The sequence below is a fragment of the Poecilia reticulata genome, chromosome 18 (assembly GCF_904066995.2).
Source record: "Poecilia reticulata chromosome 18, P_reticulata-male-v2, whole genome shotgun sequence".
NCBI classification, from domain to species: domain Eukaryota; kingdom Metazoa; phylum Chordata; class Actinopteri; order Cyprinodontiformes; family Poeciliidae; genus Poecilia; species Poecilia reticulata.
In genome coordinates, this window is record NC_088847.1 from 28,554,405 (window position 1) to 28,573,821 (window position 19,417).

The 19,417-nt window shown below is 38.8% G+C and overlaps 2 protein-coding genes across 4 annotated transcripts; both read right to left on the reverse strand.

The window, feature by feature from the left end:
* Positions 1 to 9,261, reverse strand: slc10a7 (solute carrier family 10 member 7). Of its 3 annotated transcripts, XM_008436026.3 has the most exons (13): positions 8,988 to 9,260; positions 7,955 to 8,037; positions 7,742 to 7,878; positions 6,157 to 6,232; positions 6,025 to 6,063; positions 5,913 to 5,948; positions 3,785 to 3,868; positions 2,741 to 2,906; positions 2,246 to 2,297; positions 1,783 to 1,856; positions 1,399 to 1,544; positions 1,287 to 1,318; positions 1 to 431 (listed from the first exon to the last, which is right to left on the reverse strand). In XM_008436026.3, the coding sequence occupies exons 1-12, from the start codon at positions 9,085 to 9,087 to the stop codon at positions 1,298 to 1,300; spliced, it is 1,014 nt and encodes a 337-aa protein (XP_008434248.1). In that variant the 5' UTR covers positions 9,088 to 9,260; the 3' UTR covers positions 1 to 431; positions 1,287 to 1,297. The 3 variants fall into 3 exon arrangements, with proteins under 3 accessions (XP_008434248.1, XP_008434247.1, XP_008434246.1); XM_008436025.3 differs by lacking the exon at positions 1,287 to 1,318 and having other exon boundaries at positions 8,988 to 9,259; XM_008436024.3 differs by lacking the exons at positions 1 to 431; positions 1,287 to 1,318 and having other exon boundaries at positions 1,339 to 1,544; positions 8,988 to 9,261.
* Positions 9,262 to 10,325: 1,064 nt separating this feature from the next.
* Positions 10,326 to 17,559, reverse strand: ttc29 (tetratricopeptide repeat domain 29). The gene is made up of 10 exons (XM_008436027.3): positions 17,483 to 17,559; positions 15,903 to 15,962; positions 15,658 to 15,821; positions 14,617 to 14,793; positions 14,334 to 14,546; positions 13,538 to 13,623; positions 13,350 to 13,441; positions 11,937 to 12,060; positions 11,765 to 11,854; positions 10,326 to 10,834 (listed from the first exon to the last, which is right to left on the reverse strand). The coding sequence occupies exons 1-10, from the start codon at positions 17,557 to 17,559 to the stop codon at positions 10,703 to 10,705; spliced, it is 1,215 nt and encodes a 404-aa protein (XP_008434249.1). The 3' UTR covers positions 10,326 to 10,702.
* Positions 17,560 to 19,417: the final 1,858 nt, after the last annotated feature.

Below are 19,417 nucleotides of genomic sequence, written 5' to 3' on the forward strand. Positions count from 1 at the left end.
TGTTGTTGTTCATTTCTATATTAGATGTAACAATCCAGCATTAATTTAAACAAAACCATTTACAGTTTCTGGCAGCAAAAGCTGGAAGAGCCAAAGTAGAAAACAAATAACAGAACTGGTCCCAGAAACCTCACCCACGTCCTGAAAATAGATCCTTTCCCCCCCCAGAACTATTTTTTCCCCCTCAAAAGTTCAAGATATAAAAAAATAAAACACATTTCATTTAAATATAAAACAATACAGAGGATGGAAATGTGATTTTTTTTTTCTGTTTCTGTAGAAAATAGTAACAGGCTTCGATGGCAAACAGTGAATCCCGCTCTGCCACCTGGAGGTCCTAGTTGTTGTTGTTGGTCGTAACAAGGCACTTTTTTGTATCCTTCCGCCGCTCGGACGCGTCAGACCGGCTGCAGGTTCGATAGTTTGATCCCCTAAAGCAGAAACAAAACGTGTCAAAACACTGATATTGATCAAAATGTCATTTCTTCTGGTGAAAGATTTTAATTAATTGTGTTTTTATTGGCGTAGTTTGACGAAGGAGGAAGAGAAGCTGTAAAAATAAAGCGGTGAATTTCCCACCACCAGAGAAGCTCGTTTCTGCAGCAGTGATCCCAGCAGGTGAAACGTGTTACTACCAGCAGGGGGCGCTAAAACACAGAACTCTCTAATTCACAGCCAGTCAGAGATTAAACTATTCAGACTACAAGGGCCAGACTAGGAAGTTTTATTATTTTGAAATTAGGAGAATAACGTTATAATATTATGAGTTTAAAGACTGAAAAAAAGTTATAAAACTGCAAGAAACAGTCGTCTTAATGAGAAAAGGACTTTTATAGCGTTATCAAGATTTACGATGAAGTATTGGAGCCAGACTGAGAGAAAAGAGGATAAAGTAATTACATCAACAGAATAAAGATGAAATATCAGAACAGAACAGGAAAATGTTTTTATTTTTATATATTTTTTAATCTTATTCAACTGAATCACTTTTATTCTGTTTATTTTTTTTATTGCTTCCATATTTTTAATTAACTTTTTTTTTTTTGGTCTAATTTATTATTCAACTGAAGCATATTTTTAATTTAACAAATTGTTATTTTTAATTGAATCATTTTTGAAGACCAGTTTCCAGCATTGCTGCCTCTTGAAGGCCTTAATTTGGGCTGAGTGGCGCCACCTGCTGGTGGGAGGAAGCCGGAGAGTCTGGGATAATTAAACGTCGGCACCAATCACTCCGACATAAAGTGTCAGCAGAGACGGTCTGCGCGGCGTCAGCCTTTACTCACTCAGCCGTGGTCTATCTCAACAACAGACTAGTCTGTCAGAGAGGACAGAAGGTCAGAGGTCAGAACTGGAGCACAGCCAGCAGCCAGGGAGCCTCCACAGCGACTGGGTTACCTTCTGTCGGCTCGTCATCCAGCTCCGGATGGTGGGCACCAGGACGGAGCCGAGCAGGATCTGGGCCGGGTGGTAGATGAGCAGCGGCACGGAGATCAGAGACAGATGCTGGTAGCCTGAGAAGACGATCTTCAGCATCGGGATTCCTGGACACACAGCCGGCGTTCAGTCCTGCTCACAGCAACCCGATACGGCTTTTCACATGCAGAAATACAATTTTCTATGAATCTGAATTCATTTTGGCTAAATTTGTCCTGTGGTTCTCTCACAATGAACTCTTTACACATTATATCTTGTCATTACTTTTGATTTGATGTCATTTAATTCAAAACTTATTTGTTCAGCTAAGATTAAAAACTCAGTAGTGCTGGGATCCGACGGTACCCAGAGTGAGAGACTTGTGTGTGGAGCAGAACATGATGGCGACGGTGTCGGCGGGACTGAATCCTGATCCAGACCTGAGAGGAAAAACAGTCAGACGGCGTGTTAGAGCCACAGTAGGCAGAAAAAAGAAGAAGGAGCCAAAAACATCAGATTCTCTGAAATTCTCTGGAAAAAACGCGGAAATTTCTGAGCTTCAAAAGTTTAATATTTGCTAGAAAAAACTTAATTGTTGAGATTAAAATTAGATATTTTCAGAGTTTAAAAGTCAAACATTTTACTCATGGAATTTTTTTTGAGTTTCAAAAATCGAAAATGTTCGACTTTTTGAACGCAGAAAATTTTACGTTTTTTCTAGAAAATTTCTCAGATTAATCTCAGAAAAAAACTGGGAAATTTCTGCATATCAAAAGTCGTAGATTTGCTGTTTAAAACTGGCCGAGTGTTGATTAACAAGGAAACTGACCTGGTGGAAAAGGCGAAGGTGAGCAGCATGAAGCTGACCTGGATGGAGAAAACTGCAGAAAACAAAAGAAAGTGAGAAGTTTATTAACCTCACTTTTAGCTGAATCCAAGAGGAAAACGACTTACTTTATATATTAGAGAGGCGAAGCTACACTTGTAAAAAAATATGCATTGATTTTTAAAGAAATATGGTATATATACACAGAAACTTCCATAAGTATTTGCACCTCTTGGTAAAGTCATACACTGCAAAAACATAATATTATAAAGTACTTTTGGTCTAGTTTGGTAAGATTTTGTGTTTTTGCAGTGTATAAAAAATTTCAAAATAAATTCACCAATCAGCGCAGGCAGTGTTGTAATTGAGACCACTTTTTCCAATTCAAAGATGGGATTTTTCAGCTTGAGATCAATTTATTTAAAGGCTTTTAAACCATCTCTACCAGCACTGAAAGCCAAAAGCCCAACAGGCTCCGGTCAGGCCTTGAATACTGACTGATGATGACGACCAGCAGCAGGCTGGTGGGGTCCAGCTCGATGTTGGGGTTGCTGAACGTGTCGCAGAACGTTGTGTAGATGATCATGAGGAGGACGGCGCTGCTAATGGCGCCGAACGGAGGCTTCCGGCGCTCCAGGCACTCCCTGAGGAAACCGCGGCACACCTGCAGGGCGAGCCGGGAGGCGTTAGCAACTCGGCGTGTCTGAATTCGGGGGCTGCATCCTTCGAAAGCCGCGAATATACGACAACCGGGACAGAAAAGCTGTGAATTTGGACAGGCCTAGCCTTCCGCCGCAGCATTACTCATGTTGCCTAGCAACCGTGTCAGAGCGGCAAAGAGGAAAGAAATGGAGTCCGAAGTTTTATGTTTTTTACTCCTGCATTATCGTCTCCCGTTGTAGAAAAGCCTGTCCGTTAACTTTAAACTGTCAAACCTATTTGCTCAGGACAACAATAAATACTTAAGTAAAACAGACGTTATACAGGTAGATATTATCTGACTGAATCTGTGTTTAATTTACACTCATTGGGGAAAGACTGCGGGAGTTTGAAAACGATGAGTCGGGTGTCAGGCGTTCTGACAGCTGGCGGTGACGTTTCCGAAAATGTCGGAGCAATATTGCCATTAGGTGATGTATTGATAAACTGAGCAGATATTTGAGATTTACACAGCTATATTCTCGCCTAAAAAACATTGTAAAAGTTCATGTTGTGTCATTTAAAGTGTAATATAACAAAAATAATTTTGCCGCTTTTCACCGCCATTGCCGCTTTGCCTCAACACTCGGTTTGGACCCGCAATGAATCATGGGATATGGTGGTCCGCGAAGGATACAACACCGAACCCATCCTTCAAATCTGGGGGAAAGAAGGACTCATTTGGAGGAGTCTTCGGATTCGGATAGGCTTCATCTCTGCGCTATGATGTAATCGACCTAGAAATGCGGCCTAAGAAGGGTGCAGCCCTGAATAGGGATACGGTTAATGGGAACAAAGCCGCCGGGGCAGACCGGAAGTCGTACGTCAAAAACATCTTCCTACCTGACCCAGGATCAGCGGAACAACAACCGTCATGAAGAGCTGAGAGAAGATGGAGGTGAAGGGAACAGAGGATGAAGAGCCGAGCTGCAGGAGGAGGAGGAGGAGAGAAACCAGGAGAAACAAGATGAATACAAACGGAAAAATCTACAGAGTGCACTGGGAAGGAAGAGCACCGATTATCTACTGCAGCGATTTAACGTGTAGTTTTAATATTCTGGTTGTTCCCATGATGCGTTTGATCACAATTTAGGAGGAAAAACAATCAACAGAATCAAAACAGTAATAAAGAACTCAAAACACTAAAAACACAACATCTTACTAAGTTTTTTTTGTCTAGTTTCGAGTGCAGATATATTAGTACACTTTAAATAACTTACAAATAACTTTTCAGCAAGATATACAAGCTTGTTTTAAGCCAATATTTCTTTAATATTGATTAAAAGTGATGGTCATAGTGGCAGATTATTTCACTTGTAACAAGACACTTTTCCCACGTTGTAAGTGAAATAATCTGCCTTTGGAAATAGTACTTTTTCCCTCAAGTTTAGCCAAGTATTGACTCTAAATTAGCTCCTATATCTTGCTGCAAACTTACTTGTAAGTTATTTCAAGGGTAAGTTATTTCAAGATATTTGCAGTAGAAAGTAGACCAAAATTACTTGGTAATATTTTGTGTCTTTGCAGTGATTAGAGCAAAAAATATTCAAAATACAAGATCGACAAATTGAATTATGAATGTAAAGACTAACAGGAGCATCTTTTAAGCTCAGTCTACAATAATTTGAGTAATTTTCAGGTTTGTAAGCATTTTTTGTGATTAGAAAAAGGCATCTAGAGCTGCAGTCTGTAACTTTTACTTAAAAATATATGCTGTTTACACATTTATTAAAACTATGAATTAGTCCTCTGCCTTCTGTCAGAGCTAACTAGAAACAACCAATCAGAACCAGGAGGCAGGTGTTAGCGCTGCCAATCATCCTCTGGGTGGCGCTGCTACGCTGCAGCCAGCACAGCCTGTTGCTAAGGCTAAGCTAACAGCTAAGGCTAGTTAGCATAGCCACCAATGACAGCGGATAAACGGTTTTCCTGTAACAGTAGGTTGTTTCTTTTCAATTAGCATTTTTATCGATGCATTCACTTGGTTGATTGACAGCGCTAAGACCCTCCTCCTAGCTCTGATTGGTTGTTTCAGTCGGGTGCATGTCTTCAGACAGCGCTAGTAGCTCAGGGAGGAGGTGGAGGAGATCAAACTTTTCACAGATTATGTGTATCATAAACTGTCACATTTTAAGAAAGTTACATCCTGCAGCTTTAAGAGAGACAATGTCTGAATTGGACAGAAGAATCTGTCAATACCTGAGAGATGTGGAGAGTTTTGGAAAGGTAAAACAGATTAATCTAATCTAATCCAGATGAACAGATTCCTAGCAACAAATGCTGATATGAAATTAGCTTCAAGGTGTGAACACTTATGCAACCAGGAAGTTACTCCTCTTTTACCTAAAAGAAAACCAAATACTTATTCCTACTTATTATTTTTTACCTTCTCAACAATAATTAGTTAAGATATTTTATTAACATTGACCTATTAACCATACAACCGACTTAACATTCTGGAGATTTTTTAAATGACTCAAACATTAATTTAATGTCAAAAAACAACTGTGTGTTTTTTTAAGCGCTTCAGTTGTTTTTAGAAACCGTTGAGACCCGAATGGAAGTACAAAAAGAAATTTTAAATGTGAATTTTGCATAATATGTCCCCTCTAGAATATTTTTATTAAACAAAGCCGTCACATTTTTTGTAGGAAATGGACGAATAAACTGTGGACACTTAAAACTTAAGAAGGAATTTGTATGTTTGTCGTTTTCAGGGATCAATTGAAAAAAAAAAAAAGATCTAAATGAATCCATTATCACCAGTAAGAACAGGACATGTTCTTTCAGTTGCTGTATTTAGTCAAGTTTGATAATTGAATTATCAAACTTGACTGCTTTTGTGTAAAACTAAAGAAAATGCAAAAAGATGAATACTGTGTGTTGTATCTGACATCTTGCACTGTAAAAACATTTCCCAAAAGCTTTATTGGGAACATTGTCAACACATGACGAATGTTTGATGACTTACAAAGAGCAGCAGCAGCAGTGGAGTCACCACGATGCCCTGCAGGACAAACAGAAAGCATTAGAGCCCGGCCCGCTCTGACACGGCCCCGACCCGACCCAGACCCGCTCCTCACCAGGAAGCTTCCGAACGCAGAGTTAAAGATGGCCGCCGCCTGGAGACAGAGAGCAAGCGGTCAGCAGGGAGACAGCAACAGGCAGACTCACCAATCGCCTCTCCGGCCGAACCGACTCTGTGTGAGCGTCACCTCGTTCCCGCCGACTGCTTTGGTCAGAATGACGGCGGAGGAAACCGGAGGGGGCATGCAGCTCACCGTCTGTAACCTAGGCAACGACAACAGGAAGAGGGTCAACTGGAGGAAAAACATTCACGTCTACACATAATAAGAAATGGTGGTCTTAGCAGTTTTGAGTGTTTTTACGCAACATTACCATCAAATCTCTACAACGGAAGGCTTTTAAAGGGGCGGTGTTTTGTAAAATGGACGTTTTTCAGCTTTATATCATGTGATCACATTGTTCTCTCATCAAAAACACACAGAGAGGGAAGGAGCTGGTGATATGAACTTTGTAGATTAAAAATAAAGAGAAAAATTAGTACATTTTCTCAACAAAACAAAAAAAACTCAGAAATTTGGAAATTAATCCCAAATATTTTCTTGAAAAAACTAAGTTTTGGATTAAGTCCACAAATTTTCTATTAAAAAAAATTGGAAATGTTTGTTTCGAAAGTAAAAATATTTAGAAAACTTTTGACATTCAAAGTTTCCAACATCAACAACAAAATGCTTTTTCGCTTTTTACATTTTGTGTTTTCTTTGCTTTACTTGTGTATTGAAACTTTAAAAATGACCAAAATAAACAAATATATCTTCTCTTTTTCAGCAACAATTGTAAAGCGCATTCAGAAAGAAAACCAACTGCTGGGGTTGCTGCTGGGGTTGGCAGCAACCCCAGCCAGGGCTGGGCTTGGCTGGGGTTGCTAGGTAACAGGGCTGGGCTTAGCTGGGGTTGTTGGGTAACAGGGCTGGGCCTGGCTGGGGTTGCTAGGTAACAGGGCTGGGCCTGGCTGGGGTTGCTAGGTAACAGGGCTGGGCCTGGCTGGGGTTGCTAGGTAACAGGGCTGGGCCTGGCTGGGGTTCTAGGTAACAGGGCTGGGCCTAGCTGGGGTTGCTAGGTAACAGGGCTGGGCGTGGCTGGGTTGGGCTTGGCTGGGGTTGCTAGGTAACAGGGCTGGGCGTGGCTGGGCTGGGCTTGGCTGGGGTTGCTAGGTAACATGACAGGGCTTGGCTAAGGTTCTAGGTAACAGGACTGGGCCTGGCTGGGGTTGCTAAGTAACAGGGCTTGGCTTGGCTGGAGTTGCTAGGCAACAGAGCTGGGCTTTGCCGGGGATGCTAGGCAACAGTGCAGCGCCCATAGAATGTGAGTTAAATTTCTGAAACAGTTAATTTTCCAGACACATGAAAACAAAAAAATGTGATTGATAAAAAAGCAGTTTGGTTGTTTTTTAAGCATTTGTGCTGTTTTTACAAGCAGTTAAGACTCAAATGGAAGTTTAAAAACATTTAAAAAGTTAATTTTACATAATGTTGAGTTGTCATTTTGGTATTTTCTAATGCTGCTGCTGCTGTTTTAGTACTGAGGCCCCAAAAGAAAAACACAGAGCTTCAATCTGAACGTTACATCAAGTTTGGATGTTGCTCCTAAACTCACACAGAGAATCAGCTGTAATAACCGTGACTGTGGCTCTTTGTGTTCGGCCTTCAGGTACAGTTTAGACCCGGACAGAGCGACCCATTCACACACACACACACACATAAACACACACTGTACCCTTTGAGCAGCCACTGGTCGATGGCGGTCAGCGCCAGGACCTGCAGCAGCAGCCAGATGACCAGGGGGAAGAAGACCAGTGTGAACGACTGGACAAAGAGGTGGAGGCGAACGTGGAACAGCGCATTCCTCAGCTCCTAACGGAAAAAAAACAGACGTGATGATGGGATGTTTCTGAGCTGCACCTGAAGGCATCGCAGCGCTGACTCTCACCTCCGTTTTCAGAGACAGGCCGCTGTTGAAGAAGATGAGGGAAACGGCGATGTAGGTGATGGTGACCTCTGGCCTTAGTGGACCTGACAGGCAGGAAGAAGGAGGCGCTAGTTTACATTGGTAACCATGGCAACAGTCCAAATCATCAGCTGCTAAATCTTCAGTTTATGTTGTTCTAATGCAGTGGTGTCCAAACAATTCGCCCTGTGAAATCTAAATTAATGGTGAGCTAGAAAAATCCTTAAATCAGAAATGCAAAAATGTGTTTACTGTAGTTTTACCTGCTCAAAAATAAACATTTTTTAATTAAATTTGTAAATCATTAAAGATACAAGACATAAAAAAGGCTGCAGACTTTTGCCTTATTAAATGGGAAAACATGCAATTTCCAATTTTTTGGGGTCATCAATTGTTTTCTGCCTAATAATAATAATAATATAATAAATAAATAAATCAATCACAAATGTCAGAAAATATTTTCAAAAAGTGGCTTTGTTTTCAATGATTGAATGTTATTGGATGGAGAACACGCCACACATTTCATTCATATGAAAATTTAAAAAGGTAGGAATAAATTCATATTTCTATGTTTTTGTAAATTGAAGTGAAGATTTTCGAGGAGCACCTGAAGGCAGCACAACAGTAGCAGCCCAGCAGGTTATCTTATCTACAGGTGAGGCTCAATTTCATTATATTACTTATTTATCAGTATTTGTTTCACTATTGTTGAGATAAACAATCTCCGACGAAATATTAATTCTAAAACTGTCCTCAAATTAAATCTGAATATCCCCAGACTGATTCTTCTCATAAAAACTAAAAAATAAAAGTACTGAAAGGAGTGTTGACACTCCCGTTGAATGCAACGTGTCACTAGGATCCAGGTAGGAGGAAACATTTCAGCGTCTTCCAGATAAATTGGGATTCAATTCAGGTTTATATTCAGCTGAGCTCTCCGTTTCTAGCATTTAAAGTTAGAAACTCTAAAATTATGCAAAACTTTAAACCAACCGCTCCGAACTCCGAGGCTCACCTTCTTTAACACCGACACCGGGCAGCAGTTTGGCAGACAGGATGACCAGCACTATCCCGATGATGAACCACTCCTTCCGGAGCCTCGCCAGGAGGCCCATGATTCAGCTGCCGGGGCTCAGCCTACGGCCTCCAAGCCGGCCCTCCTATCGCAGCAGCCGGGCTCAAGCTTCTGCAACCTGCCGCTTCTTTTTCCTTCCCGGAGTTCAGTTGGAAAAAAACCGACGGAGCAACAGGAGCTACTTCCGGACACGTGGGCTGTGACGCCACCGTAATGACCGAAGGAGAGGCGCACAATAACTTACCGTAACAAATGTTTGAAAAAAAATATATATATATATATAATATAGAGAACACACAACACAGTTTAGCCCAAAATAAACCACACAATCGTTTACGTTTGCAACTTCAGAACAACGTTTACAACTGAAAATATCGGATACAATCTTAAAACCGGAATTTGTCCCTTAAAAATAAGAGCCTTAAATCTAAAACCGGAAGTTAATCATACATATAATGAAGTAAAAACGATATGAGCACAGAAGGAATAAAAATATAGAACTTAATTTAGGGTTATTAGAAAATGATATGTGAATATATTCAAACTATAAAGAATGTAATAGTATAAATTAAATACAAATATTTTAAATTACTAAAATTAAGTTTTAACTGAAATTAAATCACTGAAATAACTGAAATTTTAAATGAAATTAAATCATACAAGAGGAGAAATGTTAACAGTATTACATGTAAAGCCAAATTAATAAAAAAAAAATAACAGGAACAATAATTTTTCAATAACAAATATTTGAATTTAAAATTAAAATACAAAAAAATATATGTTACTATTACTATTTTCATCAGCATTTTATCATACATTTGCACTACAAAACTATTTAAAATGAAATAAATAACACAATTCAATAAAATAGAAACAGTACAATTGTGAAATAATAAGAAAATAATTGAAACTGTCTTCAGAAGTTAGAAAAGGAAATAAAATGAATAATATATCAAATATTTGTGTAAAATCTGATAGAGTTAAAATTGGAATTCTAATTAAATTTATTTTTTACTAATTCTATTAATAGTTTACAGGGGTAATATTTGAATGAAAACATTAATAAAATTAAAATAAACTAATTAAAAATAATTGGAAACTACTGCAACAAATAAATTGCAGCTGCAATTAAAATAAAACTTACAAAATATTAAATATTTTAAAACAGATTTTACATTATAACAATTCTTTGTAAGAAAAAGAAACAAAAAGCAAAAACAATAAGAAAAACAACAACTAGATTATACACAGCGAACAAAACATTATGACCAAAAAACATTGGAGTTTAAGTTTAAACATTTATTTTGTAGTTCCATTGACACCTGGCACATAGAGATGAAACTGAAAGCCAGAAAGTTTCCAGACAATTTAATAAAGATAAACTGAATCAATATAAATAAGCTGAATATTGATTAGATCACATCATCTTAATAACTGCAGGTAATTTAACTCTCATTAGCCTCAGTAGAAATGAAAGAGTTTTAAATTATTTTCAGATGTGAGATCTTGCCATTCTGTTAATTTATTATTTCTTGAACAAGATAAGTGGTTGGCAATATGTAGAGACAAATAACAATAATAATAATAATAATATATGTTTTTGCTTGTTTTTCTCCTTCGGAACAACCAGCTGCTGAATGTTAATTTCTGAACCCTCAGCAGAAGTCCTGGTGACCTCTGGTCTCCTTCCAGTCCACCAGCCGTTTCACAGAGGTCAGTGAGGGCGTCTCCATCTCAGAGTTGTAGCTCTTGATCAGAGCGTGCACGCTTGTATGACCCAGCTTCACCTGAAAGAGGTGACAAAAAACGGGCAAATTGTGAGATAACCCCTGCCGTTACTTGTAGTTTTGGCGTTCCGCAGGGATCTACACTCACACCGCTGTTGTTTAGTTTTAAAATTAATGATATTTGAACTGTATCCAAAAAGTCTGAGGGTGCATTCACACCAGTCCGGTTTAGTCTGCTTTAACCCCGTTGCGCCGGAGTTTCGAGCGTCTGCCTAAATAAATCTTCCTTATTTTAATTGTAAGTAGTTCTTTAAATGTCCTGTGAGATGACATACTTACCCATGTATCCATAACAACCGGAACTTTCAATATCCAGCAAGTTATTTTCGCAATTTACCGTCTATTAAACGAGTGCCCCCCCGGATTAATTACACTCTCTGCAGCTGAGAAGTTTCCGTATTAACCCGATACTTGCTGGAAAGTGCAACGTCTGCCCTTTCAGAAACCGTTGGAATTTTTCAGATAGCGCTACGTGTGGCGGAATTACGGTACTGCAAATTTAGAGATGTCGGCGCCGACACGTTCCAGTCTAGAAGGGTTAATCAAACTCTGGTTCTTTTGTCTAGAAGGTTTGGTTCGTTTGGGGAAGTGTGAACGTGTGATCGGACCAAAGCAGCGAACTCTGGTCGATCTACAAACCATCGTCTTCATTCGGTTGAAGTGAACTCTGGGGCAAAAACAAAAGTATATGAGAACGCCAAGCGGACCGGAGACCGCTCCAAAAGCAGGAAGCGGACTACGAAGACGGGCATTCTGGGTAAACGCAACCAAAACAAACATGTTTCTTATTTAATGCAAACGCAGCAATAGCGAAATTGTGTTTTTATGTCATTAGTGTAAAATAGTTTTGCGAACATATGTAATAGAAACGCAGCTGCGGTTTCCTGGTGCCGAACAAACGTCGCCAGATGTGACTTTAAAAAGACTCACCTGGGCTTTATGCTGCAGAACCACCTCTCTGGCGGTGCAGGCAGCTTTGTAACTCTGCAGGAAGTATTCACACGATTTCAGAGGCCGATTCTGCAGAAAGAGGCAGATGAAATCATCTCTAAACTGGCAGGATGTGAAATAATAATCAGCTTAGCGTGTCTCAGTTTGGTACCACGTCGCTGTAGATGCAGCCCAGAGTCAGGCTGATGTCCGCCAGCAGCTCCTGCAGGTCGCTGATCTGGCACAGATCAGCTGCCTTCTCCAGTATCTTAATACACTCCTCGATGTTTCCTTCGCTGTTGGAAAGATTAAAAAGCCTTAAAACCAACACTTTGATGAGCTGTTGTAATTTTTTTTCCTGGCGAAGCTGATTATTTTATTATATTTTTGCCAGTATCAGTGGTACCAGTACTGATATTGCTACTTTTTGTTATTTAATTTTCATATATCACTTAAATGTCTGAACTTAAATGTCAGCCAAACTTCTGACATTTAAGTTCTTTTGTAGTTGTTTTATTAAATCCTAGGGCAGAATTTGGACAAAGCTCTTATACTGCAAAAAAAAAAATCAAAGTATTTTTGGTCTAGTTTTTAGTGCAAATATCTTAGTTTTAACTTGAAATAAGACAAAACTAACAAACAAGCAACTTTTCTACAGACCCACTGAAGCTCCACCAGCAGGGGGCGATATGGATGTGAAGTTTAATCTTATTTTGTGCAACAATTGAAAAAAACAATAAAAGTTAAGATAAAAACTATTTGCTACCTTTTTCAAGTTTCTGATTGGCTCTGACTGCAGAACGCAGCAAACTAGAGTCAAACAAAACCAACCAAGACCAACCAAAGCCAATCACAGCCTACTACAGCCAATCACAGCCAATCAGGGCCAACTACAGCCAATCACAGCCAATCAGGGCCAACTACAGCCAATCACAGCCAATCAGGGCCAACTACAGCCAATCACAGCCAATCAGGTCCAACTGGATCTAACCAGGGTCAATCAGGGCCAAGCCAATAATTCCTTAGTAACGATAAAGAGCATTTGTTTCCCGTGAAGTTTTTTCACTTACAACAAGACATTTTCCCATGTGATAAGTGAAATAAAGCGCCAGTGGAACTAGTAACTTTTATTCAATATTAAGAACTTACTGACTAAAACAAGCTCCTATGTCTTACTGAAAAGTTACTTGTACGTTAGTTTTGTCTTATTTCAAGTGCACTAAGATATTTGCACTAGAAACTAGACAAAAATACTTTGTAAAATTTTGTGTTTTAACAGTGCAGGTATCTACAAAATATTTTATTAACATATTAAGAAAAACAAAACAAATGTTAGTGTGTTTTTTTTCCTAAACAAACAAAACAAATTAAAAAAAAACTTTTGAGGTGAAGCTGAGGTACTGCGAAACAAAAATAAAACAAAATTTAGCAAAATAAAATGTATTTTTATTTTGCTAAATTTTGTTTTAGCTTCCGTTTGAAACACCTCATCATTTCATCCCACAGCATGATGCAGCCACCACCATTGGTTGGATGAAAGCTGGAGCCAGGCTTCTTTCCTCCATCTTTATGACTGTGTTCGTACCTTTCTAAGGACTTGGCTATGGCCTTGTAGGACTTCACCAAACCTTTCACGTCTTGCAGAGAGCCAAAGAGTTCTGCGCAGATGTTGAAGAGCTGGGTGTCATTTATAAAAGACACTCAGTAATTCATTTTCGTCCGCTGAATAAAGTTTCTGTTACCAACTAAAGTTCAGGTTTCCTGCTTTGATACCTCCATGGCTGCTTGATGATCTCCTGAACTCTGTAACCCCATCCCTTCCCTGAAGAACGACTCCGCCTCCACCGACTTATCGCCGCCTGAAACATTCAGACTCATGAAAAAACGCTTAAGTTAGGTTTCAAATAAGTAAATTTCAACCAAAAAACGTGGAGAATTTCTGAAAAACCTAAACTTTTTCCATAAAATGTAATTCTGAAAGGATTTCACAATCGGCAGAAATGAGCATATGGAAATCTCTTTATCTAAGAATCATTTTTGTGGAAAAAATGTAATAAACATGTTTTGAATGGATGATAGACCTTTTCTAACCTGTTCAAGGAAGCATAACAAGTCACCTTTACATTTTTAAACTCCAGGGTAGAACAGAGGAAAAGGGACGGCGTAATAATAATATCACAAAACGTTTTTTGTTATTATTTTCTTTCTCTCCCTCTTTTTCTCCCTTCTGCCCAAAATATCTGTGACCCTCAGTTAATCAGGGGATATTAGAGAAAAGCAAAATAATGCAAATCAGACCATAATTGCCAGGATAAGAGAAAATAAAGTACAACCCAACCCACATAAACAGTTTTATTGTTTTTGTTGCGACACGGTTTGGTTATGTTCTGTGTTTTGTCTTTATCCTAAATATCCTTCATTTTTTTTGTTCTAATTTAATTTTGCTGCTGTTATTCGTTTTCTCATCCGGTTATTTAATTTGCAGATCAACACCTCTTTCTGTTAGTCTGTAACGTTTGTTTTCTGTGCACTACCTGGTGAATTAGCTCCGTGTTCTCCTCCCACTCACCCTCGATCGCCATCTTGGATCCCAGCTGCAGCAGCATGGTGGCCGTGTCGTAGTCCTGCGCTGCGAGGTAAGCCTCGCCCAGCAGGCTGTAGATTTCCCCCAGCTCCCTGCAGCCCCAGAGCCTCAGCGGCCGGCCCTCCGGGTCCAGCCAGCCTCCGTCCTCCGCCTGCTTCAGGGCCCTCTCCGCGTGGTCCCTCGCCTCCAGCAGGTCGCCTGCGGGACAGGACACAACCGCGAACGTTTGGCGTTTCTTCAGGCGTAACGGCGCCTGTGTGGCGGCTACCTTGCTGCCGGTACAGCTCAGCCAGGTGGAATCTGGCCTCCGTGGCGGATTTGGACCGGCCTCCGAACACTCTGTCAGCGCAGCTGTGGTAGAAGTGGAAGCTGAGCCAGAGGTCCATCGGATGGGTGAAGTAGCGACCCAAATGCAGCCGCTCCTCACACACGGCTGTCCAGGCACCTGCACAAAAAAACCTTCAGTACTTCAACTAAAGCAGGGCTGAAACGATTAATCGATTATTAAAATAATCGTCAACTAATTTAGCAATCGATTAACTGGAGTACACAAACTGAAAGAACAGCACAGGCAGAGCAGTAATTATTTATCAATTAATCTGCAGCAGATTAATTGATTATTCTGACGATTAATCATCAAAATAATTTGCTATTGCATTTTAGGCTTTAAAATATTTATCTTGTTATTTGGTTATTTGCATATTTTGTTTATTTCCAATATTATATAAAACAGACTGAATTGAAAAATCCATAGAATGTCACGATTCTTGTATCTGATTAATCGATTAATCGTCTGAATATTTTGTTATTGCATTTTAGGCAATAAAATATTTATTTTCTTATTTAATTTTGTGTTTATTTGCATCTTGAAGTATTTCTAATATTGTGTAAAAATAGCTTAAATACTAAATCTGCAGAATGTGCCAATTTTAATTTATGATTAGACAAATATTGATTGATGATTAATCGTCAGAATGTTTTGTTGTTGAATTTAGGCAATAAAATATGTATTTTGTTATTGAAAAAGAAAATTAAATATCTGATTATGTGCATCTTTTGATGCATTTCTAATAAAAATGTTGAATCAAAAATAGGCAGAATTTGCCAATTTCTTGTATGAGACTAATCAATTAATCACCAATCGATTAGCCAGTTAGTAAAATAATTGTTAGTTCAGCTCTGAACTGAAGCTAGATGATTTCACAGCTGATGTTCTTCTGCATCCAGATTTGATTTTCCACAAAAACAAAACTAAATGTAGAAAATCTTGGTGTCTAACTCCAGATGAACGTTTCCTTGCTCTCCTCACCGTCCCGTTCTGCTTTCTCTGCCCGGCACAGGTGCAGCCGGATGGTCTCCAGTTTCTCCCGCTGATCCGCCAGCGGGGGCTCCTGCAGCCGGGGCGATCTGGGCGGAGCGTTGGCCCTCTGCTCCACGTCAGTGCGCAGCAGAGTGAAGAGCTCTGAAAACGACCTGAAACTCAAGACACGGACCATTCAGCCGAGCCGACGAGTCATCAATAAGTCAGGGTGACGGCAGGGAGGGATCGGCTACCTGTGGTAGCCGTCCTGCAGCATCTCCACGCACATGAACTGCTTCGGAGAGTTTCTGAACCTGAAAAACAGGAAAGTATCAAACGTCAACAATAGTAGAACCAGAAAACAGTCCTGATGTTGTTTCCGCTCTGATCATTAAAACATCACAGCTCATGTTGCCGTTTTCTCTCTCTCTCTCTCTCTCTCTCTGCTGCTCTTTTCTATCCTATAGAAACTATCCCTGGCTCAGTGTCTCTCCATTTGTTCCTGTTCTCCAGGCTCAGAGCTTCTTTATCTAGATGAGTCTTTTTCCTTGGTTGGGCCATCAAAGAATCTATTACAGCCAGACACTTTGTGTAATCTCTGCTTTCCTTTCTTATAGAAAGTACACCTGGCTCAGTGTCTGTGTTTAATTGTTTCTCTTTTTACTAGATCAGTGCTTCTCTGTCTCTTTTTCCTGGTTGAAGATTTTGCTAGCTTTAATGCTGAACTATTTTCCTTTCTTACTGAAAGTACGCCTGGCTCGATGTGTGTTTTATTGTCTTTTTTGTAAAAGGACCTACAACCTCAGTTCTTCTGTGTGTGTCTTTGTCCCAGTCAAAGCTGTTTCTGTCTTAAACCCTGTGGTACTTTGTCTCTCTTGTAGAAAGTACACCTGTCCCAATGTATTAATGTTCTGTGTCTTTTCTCTAAATGCTGTTCTATCATGAAACTGATTTCTCTGCATTGTGGAATCATTTGCATTGAACTAACCTGCATGTGTTTGACCAGATCAATAGGTCGTATTGAGATCAATTTCAACCACATTGTAATTTATATAGAGTTGATCTTTCATATTTGTCTCTTAAATTACTGCTAAATATTGTTGAATTAGTAGGTGGCTACTTTTGTCAGCAGAGGGCGCTCTAACTCTTAAAGCAATATTCTCATTGTAGATCTTGGATTAGTGGAAAATCAGGATTTATCAGGTCCTGATCTACATGTTTGTTAAAGTTAAAAGTTTTATATGTTTCTTCTCTTATAGCTGATCCAAACCTTCAAAACTTTCATCTAATCTGCATTTTGATTTTTTTTTTTAAACCACAGCAGTCTTGAAGCAGCTTGAACATCAGTTTTTAAATGTGTAATTTTGAAAATATCTGATTATTAACGGCTTTTTGACAGTGAAAATAACATTTAAATAAACTCTCTTTGCCTTTGGATGAGTTAGAAATAACATAAATGTGATAATTTGTGATTTTATTATAGATGCAGTCCAATTCACCTCGTTTGGAAAAAAACAGAAACAGACTATGACTGAAATCCTGCGTTCTACCAAAACCGTTTTAAATATTTTGTTTCCTGGACCTTTATTTATTTATTTACTTTTTTATTTCGAACAGACAGAAAAGACAATCAAGAAAAAAGAAAACAAAATAAAATAGCATGAAACAAAACGTAAGAAATAAAAAAAATGTAGAACAAATTATTCTGCCCATGTTTCTGTTCGAAAAGGAGCAGGAAGAAGATATACAGATTTACACATTTTACACTCGCAAAAGATTTATTTCCTATAAACACTGATGGAAAACCACCAACATTTAGTTATTCTGGACTCACAAAGCTATTTCCTTTCTGGAAAGGATCGATGACGCCGAAACCTTCCTGTTCCTGAAAGAATCCAACACCTTCTTCATCCTGCTGGCACACAAATAATGAAGTTTAATTAAAATATTAGCAGAAATAATTCTGATAATTTGATGCAGATCTCAACCCAAATCTGTTCTCAACTTCTCTCTCTGTGCAAAGAGAACATTTTTACTTCTACAATATGTCATTTGTCATGTTTAAATTGTGACTGTTGACTGGCAAAAACTGTGAATATTAACATATTAGGTGGGTTTTCTCTGTTTTATTTTATTTTAATAGCCTTAGAATGAGACAAAACATTTTATTTACTGGTTGGCAATAACAAAACTAGATGTTACTTAGAGGATGTAAATAATGCAAGTAATTCAGTAATAATTGCGTTTGTAATAACTTTTCTAATTCTTAATCCAAGTTATTTTAAGATGCTTGGAGATGGTAGAAGTTAATTTCAAAATATTACATTTGATTGAACAGAAAGTAGATTTTTATTTCATAAATATTCTGTCTTTAACAACCTTTCTGCCATCAGGAAACTCCGCACATTACAATGCAGATATTATTTCTTTTTAATAGGTTAAAAAAAAAGTACATTTCGGAGCTAAACTTCGGAGCTTTTATAGCTTAAGCTAACAAAACCAGAAGCTAGCAACACCTAATAATTACGTTTAAGATCCACAACCGGTAGAATTACTGTGACAATGTCACCGTTTCTTTTACTACTTCCTAAAACCTGATTCCAACCTGAGCTTTTCTTGAAGTCACTTGCGTCTCTTCTCGGTTAAATTGCAGGGAAAATGCACAGAAATACAAACAATACAAACATAGCAGCTAATTTAGCCTGATAAGTTTTTCCCGTTCGAAGTCAGCGTCTAACAGCAACGCTACGTCGTCACCATGGCAACAAGGGAATGGCGGACGCGGTACGTCACTGGTGCCTGAATCTTTTGGTTCCGTTCACAAAATAGTCGTTTTTCTCTTCTAAAATCAGCTGAAGGCCTAAGTTTAATGTGATCAGTGCTCTAATAAAGAATGACAGCAGAGGAGCAACACAACTGACACATATTATCCCTAATTGTTCTCACACATTATCAGAAGGTATTTTCTGAATAAACAAATAAGTTCAGAATCAGATTCTTTGAGCCACAGCCTGTTGTTTTACCCCAGCTATTATTACAGGCAGTAAGACAAAAAATGTGTAATTTGATTAGAGGTTAGAAAAGTGACAAGTGTAATTATAGAAAATAATGTGCTGAATAAATAACTTATTGCATTTGAAAATGAGTATGTTGAACGCTACATTATTTGCATGTTAAAAATATTTACTTTTTTATTAATTTCATAGTTTTGTGTCGCAACACAGCTAGCTATCTCACAATCTTGCTAGCTGTTTATCTTGGTAGCTAGCTAGCAAGATATAGCTAGATCGATAGATTGCCTTAGCTAGCTAGCTAAATAGGTAGAGATAGATAAACTGGTTGTTAGTTAGCTAGATAGCAAAGTAGTAGACAGACAGACAGACAGATGATCTCCTTGTTTATATCAAAAAAACCTAACTTCAACTGACATGTGCACTCTTTTTATACCAAATGTGTATCAGACACACAGTTTAAAAGCATCTCTTTATCCCACATCTGGAAGACAAACCCCAGTGGGTTCTTGCTGAAATGTTTTGCAAAGAGCAGATGTTGGGTCTGTGCAGCGAAACTTTCCATCGAACTCCACCACAACTGGATGGAAACTCAGTTGATGTGTGACGGCGCTCGCTTTGTGGTCGACATTGGTTCTTTTATACATGGAGCTGTTAATAAAGTCCCACATTCTGCATGGAAAGCTGTTTCCTGAGTGAGCGTCTGGCTTTCATTTGCTCTTTGACTCTGGGTTGTTTGTTCTTCTCATTCTAATTAG

Coding starts and splice junctions, on each gene's coding strand:
- slc10a7 (XM_008436024.3), bottom strand. CDS start 9,087: ATGGGCCTCCTGGCGAGGCTCCGGAAGGAGTGGTTCATCATCGGGATA. Junction 3,869..5,912: donor CACTGCTGCTGCTGCTCTTT/GTAAGTCATCAA, acceptor CTCCTCCTGCAG/CTCGGCTCTTCATCCTCTGT. Junction 1,857..2,245: donor ACCTTCGCCTTTTCCACCAG/GTCAGTTTCCTT, acceptor TTTTCCTCTCAG/GTCTGGATCAGGATTCAGTC.
- ttc29 (XM_008436027.3), bottom strand. CDS start 17,559: ATGAAGAAGGTGTTGGATTCTTTCAGGAACAGGAAGGTTTCGGCGTCA. Junction 13,442..13,537: donor ATCATCAAGCAGCCATGGAG/GTATCAAAGCAG, acceptor AATGACACCCAG/CTCTTCAACATCTGCGCAGA. Junction 12,061..13,349: donor ATAGCCAAGTCCTTAGAAAG/GTACGAACACAG, acceptor TCTTTCCAACAG/CGAAGGAAACATCGAGGAGT.